Source organism: Montipora foliosa, chromosome 14 (assembly GCF_036669935.1).
Source record: "Montipora foliosa isolate CH-2021 chromosome 14, ASM3666993v2, whole genome shotgun sequence".
Taxonomy (NCBI): domain Eukaryota; kingdom Metazoa; phylum Cnidaria; class Anthozoa; order Scleractinia; family Acroporidae; genus Montipora; species Montipora foliosa.
Genome location: NC_090882.1, coordinates 20,768,998 through 20,778,997, shown reverse-complemented (window position 1 = coordinate 20,778,997; position 10,000 = coordinate 20,768,998). Strand labels below are relative to the sequence as shown.

The 10,000-nt window shown below is 36.8% G+C and overlaps 1 protein-coding gene across 7 annotated transcripts in view; it reads right to left on the bottom strand.

Moving 5' to 3' along the window:
* LOC137984945 (1-phosphatidylinositol 4,5-bisphosphate phosphodiesterase beta-1-like) overlaps positions 1 to 10,000 on the bottom strand; it is a 55,872-nt gene that overhangs the window by 24,620 nt on the left and 21,252 nt on the right. For all 7 annotated transcript variants that reach the window (XM_068832309.1, XM_068832304.1, XM_068832307.1 and 4 more), the window contains exons 14-24: positions 8,900 to 9,030; positions 8,038 to 8,128; positions 6,939 to 7,023; positions 6,610 to 6,682; positions 5,110 to 5,161; positions 4,954 to 5,005; positions 4,438 to 4,540; positions 3,582 to 3,746; positions 2,120 to 2,219; positions 661 to 765; positions 254 to 351 (exon numbers count right to left, since the gene is read on the bottom strand). In XM_068832309.1, coding sequence (XP_068688410.1) covers positions 254 to 351; positions 661 to 765; positions 2,120 to 2,219; positions 3,582 to 3,746; positions 4,438 to 4,540; positions 4,954 to 5,005; positions 5,110 to 5,161; positions 6,610 to 6,682; positions 6,939 to 7,023; positions 8,038 to 8,128; positions 8,900 to 9,030 — 1,055 coding nt within the window. The remainder of the gene's footprint in view (positions 1 to 253; positions 352 to 660; positions 766 to 2,119; positions 2,220 to 3,581; positions 3,747 to 4,437; positions 4,541 to 4,953; positions 5,006 to 5,109; positions 5,162 to 6,609; positions 6,683 to 6,938; positions 7,024 to 8,037; positions 8,129 to 8,899; positions 9,031 to 10,000) is intronic.

Sequence of the window (10,000 nt, the reverse complement as noted above, 5' to 3'; positions counted from 1 at the left end):
GACTGGTTCAAAAATTTTGAACTGGTTTACAAAAAACTGAATCAGAGGTCAAAATTGAACTACAACATATACACAAGTATATTGTTCACTGCTTGTCTGAGTTGCTTCCTTTTTGAGTTTTTGTTGACTGCTCTACTTTTCAAAGAGCCATGGTGATTTTATAATCATTTATTTATTTATTTATTTATTTTTGAATTATGTGCGAAAGGGACAAGACAAACAATAATAATAATAATATCATTATTAAACATACATTTTCGATGTCATCTTCATCTAACAAGGCATTCAGCTGTTGTTGTCTTTTCTCTGCTTGGTGATAAGCAATTGGATCGCAGAGAGCAGCAGCAAAATCTGACGAGCAAAGTATCTGCCCTTTAGTTTCCCCTTTAACCAAAACTTCTCAAACTCATTAATAATTCATAAGCCAAAAACAAAAGAAATCACAACCACAACTGGGCCGTAACCAGGAATTTATGTTGGGGGGGGAGGGGGGGGGGGTGGAGTGGGGTGCTAACGAGGACAAAGTGGACCAAACTGCCGAAATGTATTTTTTATTGTCAGATCCATTTATTTTGGAAAGTAGCAATACATGAAAAATTGTAACGGCAAAGAACTCCGTGCACCCCTACTGGTTACGGGGCTGCACAAAAAGGAACAAACCTTCAAAGCCGGAAGGAACGAAGTCCTTTGTGACAATGTGGACAAACAGTGTTGGCAAACAAAGAGGCTGGTTTGACTCGTTACGAAGCTTGACATGACGATAGCCTGCCATAAATAATAGAAATATTTCTTATAAAATTAAACTGCTCTAGTTCACTCAATAGATCTTTGGGGTATATAGTGGCTGTAAATTTGCTCAGTAATAAGCTACCGGCACATGAAAAAGTTTGAATCAATAATGATAATAATATAAACTTATACACAGTGTAGGGCCGTTTCTCAAAAATTGAACAGCGCTTCAAATTATCTACAATTAAAATAACAAAAAGATGATCATTCCAACAATTAATTAAAAACTAAAGCTGTCAATTAAAACAACACTTAAAAAGAAATGTCTTCAACTTAGATTTAAAAACAGTCAATGAATTGCAAGATCTTATATAATCAATATGTTCCCTGAAGTTGATTTCCTGATAAAAATAAGCAGAATCCTGACTTATTTTGTACGATTTTCTCTGGTTCCTTTTTGCATTATTCTTTCACATGATGTCCAGTTACCAGATCTTTACATTCTTTGATACGCTGGTGCCGACGTAATCCTAGCACTTTTACGGATTCTACTCACCTTTTTAACTTAAAACTGTGCTTACCATGTGCATCAAGTTATTTTATTGACCCATTGACAACAGATTTTACTCTGTCTAACACCAGACAATTTTAGTCATCAACTGGGGGTAACCCAGGGCATTTTGAGGTGTCAATAGGTTAAGCCTTTTTACTTATCATCACATTGTGCCTGCTATTTCAAGATACATGTACAAATTTTAGTGTTTTAACTCCATTAAATTTACATGTAATTTTATTATTCTAACAAACTTGAAAATGCTGTTGATTGGTCCAAATATAGTTCTTTTTTGGCACATTTATTTTTATCTCGAAATGAAAAAAATCACTATCAGGGTTCTCATTATAATTTTGAACAGCCGTTGTTGTGCTATTTTGAGCCGTAACAATGCAACTCATTGACAACTGATTTACTTGATGGGGACAATTTTAAATCTATAACACTTACAAGTGACACTCATGACAGGTGTCACGGGTTGGGGGTTCAATTGAGTAATTGAGTAAAATCGTCTGGCGTTAGAGTAAAATCAATAAGTGGCACTATTGGGAGTTAAAGGGTTAAGTGAATCTAGCTGTTGTTAACCCTTTCAGCCCCGTGGGGTTCCCCAATGACAAGTAAAATTGTCTGGCGTTTTAGACAGAGTAAAATCTATAAGTGGCACTATTGGGAGTTAAAGGGTTAATTAATGATGGAGTGTGAAGTCAAAGCTCTATGTCCACAGGTGTCATCTCTTCTCATTCCGAGGGGATATCCATCCTTTTTTCAAAAGTTTCAAGATACATGTACAGTGTAGTGGTAGAGAATGAACATTTCACCAGTGCTTTCTCAACACACCTGGACTAAGGCCATTAACTGGCAAAATTCTTTGACCAAGAAGTTTACCACCTTCTTCATAAACTGCTATCCTAAGAACTGCTAAACTTGGGAGAACCACCTAATGATAAAATTGATAGACTTTAAAAGCTAGTTGAAAGCATTCATACAACTTTGGTAAACATCAGGTGAAAGTATTACCGTATTTACCCGTGTATAAGTCAATCCCATGTATAAGTCGACCCCCATTTTTGATGGCAAAAAAAGCAATTTCTTAATTTCTTTGTTAAATGTTACCGAGACACTAATCTTGTATTCTTCGATTTCTGGAAATGTGGATACACAAAAAAATCAGGGCCTCAAGCGCTTAATAGTTTTGTGGTTCGGCATCTGTTGTATATGCGGGCATTTTGTCCTTGAGTTTCGAAAAAGTTCTCAGAAAATCGAACATGTAAACCTCAAACTAACCTGTTTCGTTGTTCAAGGATAAAGGGCTTTAGAGGATAAGCACAACATCACAGGAAGCAGGAGTCAATCTTTGAAAATAACTTGCGAACGATGCAAAAATGTTCAAGGTTTACTTGGTCCTTGACTTATAATTTCTCAAATGACAAACAAAACAAAACTCATAAACCAAACAATACAAAGTTTGCAAAAGCATTTAAGTCAGCCAGGTTTGTATAAAGAATAAAAAACATTCATTACCAACCAGCATTTTCACGCAACACAAGTGACACGGCTTGCATGCAAACAAGAGGTATTGTGCCAGGTTACTAAGCCGTTGAACGATCAAGTTTTTATTTGAAGAAACAGAAATGCCTTTTAGAGCTTTCCGCCTTTGGAAAACGAAAATTTCCAGTGTCTATTTCATATTTTGTTTTTGTGAGTATCTTCAACATTTAAGAGTTGGACAAATTCTTTTTCATTTCAAGTGGAATTGCTCACATTCGTCTTGAAGTCTTTTGTCATTCATTTTGAAGTCTTTTGTCTGCTTTTGTCCACTGCATTCGTTATGCCCAAGACAACATTGCTATGTTAATTTTGAATAAATTACTTAGCTGGAACTTGGCTCAAAGTCTTTGACCCGTGTAGAAGTCAAGGGCGATTTTTGGAGCTTCTTTTGAGGCCATAAAAGGTCGACTTATACACGGGTAAATACGGTATTATTATTATTATTATTATTATCATTATTATTATTATTAACCTCCTCATTTAGCTGAGGATTACTGGTAAGGGTATGCTTGTCTAAGATTGCTTTGCAGATAAATGGGAACATTTGCCTGCTGTATTTAGGATTGTCTGCAACTCATCTGTCGCAGGCAGCTTCCGATCGTGCAATTGTTAATTGCAAAGCAAAAGTATCTCATTTCGTGTAGATGACTCCTCCTAAATTTGTGCCAAAAATTTGATTCTGCTTCAGTGACCCTCACGCTATGTGAATCGCGTCACACAACTGGTCACTTACATTTGAATGGTACTGTACCTTTTTGAATTCAAAAGGTTCTTCATCATAGACTGGATTAATAGCGTTGTTAGGAACTACTTTTGTTTTGAACTTGCGTCTGACAGTGTCTGCAGGTAAACCAAACATGTCTACTTCGACATACGTGCCAACCTTCTTCTCATAGAGACACTGGCCAGAGATGACCTGCAAAAACAATAATCTTAGTTTACCTAGGTCACACTGGATCAAGGACAAAAGTAAAGAAATTAGTTGTAATATAGGGATGAAGATATCATAATCTTCATATGGGTTGGAACACACTGTGTTGTTACAGCATTGCATAAACCAGCAATATTACAGCAGGAATCCGTGTGACCATTTTCAATTAATTTACATGCCAAAATATAGCCGTATTTCTCTTCTGATTGGATATCTTAACTGCATGAATAAAATGTGATTTAAACACTATTATAATTTAAGTGGTCACACCAATGATGTCCTTGCTGTAATAATGATACAGAATCACCCTTAAAAGTAGCAACAAATATTATTTGGGCACACCCCTTTTGAGTTCTTAATAAAAACAAATATTAATCTTCTGAGAAAGTAACAAGAAAAGAAGAATCTTCAATATTTTATTCAGAAGTGTAAATGCCTGTTACTTCCCTGACGAGGGGCAAAAAGTGTGTTTTTGTAGAATGATCTTGGTCAAGCCTTCAAAGACTCTGGGCTATATAATGCTTTGGGCACCGCTGTTTAGGGTTTCATTCAGCTTGACGGAGAGAGAATAAAATAACGACAAATCATGGTGACTTTCTCAGATTCAAATGAAATAAAAGTCAGGTTTAGAAAAAATAATTATATGTATCGATAAAAAAATTTCAAGTGGTGTAACCTTCACTGACACTGAACCGGCAATAATGCCATCAACTGTGGATTCTGCAAATGGGTCAAATGGTTTATCGGCACGGCACATGAAACTTGGTTTCAATATGTACCTGCAAGATAAAAAAAGAAAATTAATACTCAGCACAAATGCAGGAACAAAAAGGAGAGTCCCAAGCAGGCAAGACCAGGCTATCTTGTCCGCTCCAGAAGCCTACAAATGGAGCAAGGGTGCCACAGACGGTTATTGCGTGGCCTTGGTGCCAAAGGTCACGAGTTCGATCCGCAGATCTCACATCCTTGTTTGGACTTCTTTCAGTGTAGCATAAAGTAGCTTTAAATACCCTTAAAATGGAGCAATTACGGAAAGAGAGGGTAAAATGCGTTGGCGTCCTGGGAGAATACCCTCACTATAGAGCATAAAGGAATACTGATGTTAAATAAGGTGTACCTTTACTTAGCCATGCAGCTCACAAAAAAGTCACCAAATGTTGTTATTGTTTTAAAATGTACAGTTCTTACTCACCCACAGGCACCATTAAATTCAAATATTCCTAAATTCAACATCATGGCTAAGTCTGGAAAAAAAACACCAGTAAAAAGAGTTGTCGTAAACAAATTTGTAGATTAGAATAGTATAATTTTATAAACCACAACAACCAGGATAAGGAAAACATCTCACCTAAAGTTTGATAATTTAGAGCAACTAACTGGCACCCTGCGTTCCAAAATATCTGTAAACGAGAAAAAAGAACACCACTGAGTCATTCAATTTAAACAAGATGCGTAAGAGCCTTCACATAGGAATTATGCTGACAGTTTGCTTGTCTGTCAATACTATAAATTTACAAAATTCATATTGAGACAACAGAAACAGCTAAACTGCAGAATACCCAGCCACTTAGTGGCATTAGGAATGGCGTGTATTGTGTTACGTGCTGGAATAACCAAGAGATGTCCGCGAACAAGGCATGAATGAAAATAACTCCCAAATACCATATACGGCACGCAACAAAAGTTTGACAATGAGCAGATACCCTTTTTCACTATTATTTAATTAGTTCTACACTGTTACAATTACTTTGGTTAAAGATAAAGTTAAGCAGTTTGTAAAGCAAAGTGGGCTTACTGTCTTTCATGACCATTCAGGTTACTATTGATCTTGATTAACTTTGAACTCCAAGTTCCACAGACTGTAGACAACAATAATATTCTTGACGTTCTTGATTCACTGGATTCCTTCCACTCAATGGGTTTTCTGTGTACACAAACTCGTACGGAAGACTTCATAATAAACTCTGAACTCTTTATCTTCTTCTCTTCTTTGTTCTCTCCGTATATCGCAAGGTCAAAGGTTATCGCTCCACCATATTTATCACAGTCGATTATAGCTTCATCACAGTATCACATAACATGGTTCAATAACAGCCCGCCATGAGGGTACGTACATGTAAGCCCTCAGGCAAAGAGAGTTTTTTTTATTATTTACAAGCCTGCTGTTATACTTTTACTCTAAGCATCTAGAATGTTCTGTTGCTATTTATAATGTATTACAAGGTGTGCTATTTGTGAAAACTGCTGAGTCACATGAAAGAAATTTCTGGAATATTACAGATTGTTAGATCATTCTAGAAAAGTCTAAAAGTAATTCCAATCCTCATAACACTTGTTACATGCCTCATACTTCAAATGATCCTGCTACAAGAGCACAGTCATGGCCAGGTATTCTGCAGTTACTCCAGAGAAACTAATTTGGAAAACTGCAGGAATGAATTGGCATTTAACAAAAAAATTGGCAAAACCAGGCAGTCACCTATAATCAGTAGATCCAATATAATGACCTCAGCCAACAGGGTTTAATTAACCCATTCACCCCTAAACCAGCCTAAACCGGCCAGACTTGGTATTTTACTCTATCTAACGCCAGACGATTTTACTCGTCAATGGGGAACCCCCAGGAGTCAATGGGTTAAACCCATTCACCCCTAAACCGGCCAGACTTAATATTTTACTCTGTCTAATCCCAGACGATTTTACTGGTCAATGGGGAACCCCCAGGAGTCAATGGGTTCAGCATTGTCTTCTGGCATTCTGATTGAGTTGGTATTACTGATCTCTAGGTGCCTACCATATAAACAACTTATTTATAAACAACTATTTATTAAGTGCATGGACATTTCACCTGAGGCATGTAGTTTTCAGAGCTAACTCGTGTCCCCTTGGGATATATTCTACTTAGCTGCCGCTTGTTGTAACTATTACCAGTTAAGGAAACCATAGAATTTGGAATCAGCATTAAAAAATGAAAACTCTGTTTTTAAAGTGCTCAGGACTACCCAACACATGCATGTATCCTTTTTACTACAGCTGCATGAGCAATTAAGGCTCTAAACCATTGCTAACAATCCACCAAATAAACATCCTCAAATACTTGTCTAATTAAGAATAAAATTAATTGTGCCTATTGGCGCATTATTGTTTTAACTTTTTTTCACAAAGCTTGAAGGATACTTGACAAATTCTACAGGGCTTTCTTTTAAAATAGATGTAGCCATTGTTTCCACAAAGGATGACATCTCAAAGCTTCTGTTGAGTTCTGTTCAAATGGTAAAGGAAACAAAATTTAACATTCTCTTGAGGGAAAAGAATCACACACTTTCCACAATTAAATTAAACATTCCACTGGCTTAAATATTCAGTGATACATTAATTGTGAAGAAGAGCTCCACAAAAAACCTGTTGGAGAACTGTCGGTCGACTGTCAACCAACAGACTACCGACAGCAAACCGACAGCCTACCAACATGACCCAGAAACGATAATAATAAGAATTTGATGACCAACAGGACAAGCTGTTGCCTCTGAAATTCGACAAAAGGTTCTACGAGTGATGCTGTTTCACCCTTAACACAAAAAAAACGGCTCCTTTAGGGGCCACCAAGTTTACAAAAGTCAATGATCAACAATAAAAAATTACCTACGACAAAACAGTCGGCCAACAGTCGACCGACAGTCGGCCGACAGGTTTTTTGGGGAGCTCTTCTTCACAATTACCTAAAAGTTTACTTACTACAAACAAAATTAATTTTTTAAATTTTGTTATTACGTCTGTCCTTCATTTGAGTATTAATGGTGTATGACATTGTTGTTCCATGAAATGTTTCCTTTCAAATGCCATTCCTATCACCGCAATACTGACTGGTTTAACTTCGTAACCATTACAAATGGAGAACTGTAGATATGACTTTGTATTGTATCGTTTTTCAAACAATTAATGTATGCTTGTATTTATATACATGTAACATCATAATAAATTATTATAATTACTTTCCATGATACTTGTAGGATTTTATCATTATGACAGTATATTTTATTAAACTAGATGACTTCAAGTGGTGGCAAACAATTTATTACTATTGCTTAATTAATATCAATGTAATTATTTATCAGTATGTTAATATAAACATATTCATAGGACTAAATCAAAATGAGAAAAGAGTCCTTAGCTGTAGTCAAGTGCAATACAACTTGAGAAGACCACATGACAAATCGCATTCAATGACAATACTGGAAGATAGTACTGTAAAGACTTTTTCCTAAGGTATACCTACTTTCACAAGCATCAAAGCCTTTGAAGTGAACAGGTTGGATGTAGTTCACGAGGGCAGAAAGTTCAATCTCTGGAGCAACCTCGTCTTCCTCCTGTATTTGTAAACAAAAGATACCGCACATTAATTATCAAACTATCTTTCAATTATTCTTTCCAGTGCTTATGTTTCTGGCATCTAACTTGTAATACATGTAATTATCTGGATGGGTGACCGTTTGGGAATGCCCTGTGCTGTACACCTTGGGGAGTCATGTTGACAAGCATGGTGGTTGTCAACCACTGCAATTACAAGTATGTGGATTCAGTTTAAGTGGCTCTCTATCTAACTCAAGGATTTTTCATCGGGTAGTTTTCTTTCTTTCTTTCTTTGGTTTTCTTCCCCCATCTAAATCATTTCACATCTTATTACACCTGGCTGAGGTGCTCTGCTCAGATCATACATGGACAACGCTGGGAATTATTTATGCTTTCAGTCTATCAATAAAAAAGATCTCATTGAGAGCTCTGCACCCTTTGTAATTCAGTCCCTAACTGGCTATGAGAAAGGGTGATTGGTAAATTACATTGTACCTTATGGAGTTTATTGCTATAAATTTGGCCAAAACCATAATTTTATAATTATTAAGGATGAGAACAAGTCATGAGATCAATGCATAAGACCCTTTACCACTATTATAAGAAGGGAAAAGTCAACTTGTAAGTAGTTCATGCAAAACACCTGTTTAACCTACACCCATATGGACTTGCAACACATTTCTCATGGACACAACTTCTCACTTGTCGTTTCGTAATTATTATTTTACATCCAAAGCACTGCACTAGGATAAACCAAACATACTGGAAGACTGCAAATCACAACTCACTTTGTCATTATCTGTAACAGTGCTTTCATTTTCAATTAGGGCCCCATCCAGCACTTCTACTTTGCTATCAGGACTAGTCACAGGTGTGCCACTGCTGTCTGCTACTGCTGCTGACTTGTCAGTATCAACACCTAAAATACAGCAAAAATATTGGTGCCATTGAGAAAACAATGATAAATTCAAAAGTGAAAAGTTAAAAATACAATAATCATCATCATATCAAAGTGCATATCATTTACTGTGTAATTTACAATCCTCGCATGAGAAGCACTTCATGTCACATGCTACAGAAATAGTGTCACATGTAATGTTAAAAATTCTGCAAGTACTGGCTTAATGCTCAAGCGCAATCATAATTGACCTTTTGTATCTAAACTATAGAAAGTGTTTGTAATGGGTGCAGGGGTGGCCCAGTGGTGATAGCACTCGCCTCCCACCAATGTGGCCCGGGTTCAATTCCCAGACTCGGCGTCCTATGTGGGTTGAGTTTGTTGATTCTCTACTCTGCACCGAGAGGTTTTCTCTGGGTACTCGGGTTTCCCCTCTCCTCAAAAACCAACATTTGACTTGATTTACTTTCATTGTTCATTTCAGTTTACAGTGTCCCCAATTAGCGCTCCAGCGCTAGAATGACCAATTTTTGAAGAAAACATGCCTACAATAAAGTGCATCAAAATAATGCACTAAACACATTTTGATGCCCATTGAAAGTGTGTAATCAAATCAAACATGATATTATGAAATAATGGAAACAGGAAGGGGACAAACAGATGGCAACTCACAAAGCATAATGGATTTCACATTTGGAACTGCTAAAGGCAAATCCAGTCAGAAGTCAGAGAGGATTAGAAGACAGACAATCCACACAAAAATGCCCTAAACCACTGGACCACTCCTGTTCTTGAGTGGGATTTAGCTCTGTGTTGGTGACTCTTAAGGTTTCCCCAGTCAAATCAGCAAAGAACCTTGGCACATGGATAGACAGTAACCTTAATTTCAAGATCAATGTTAACAATACGTGCAAAGCTGCCTATTACCATCTGACGAATGTGCGACGTATTAGGAAATACTTAGATGAGAAAGCATCACAAACACTGATAC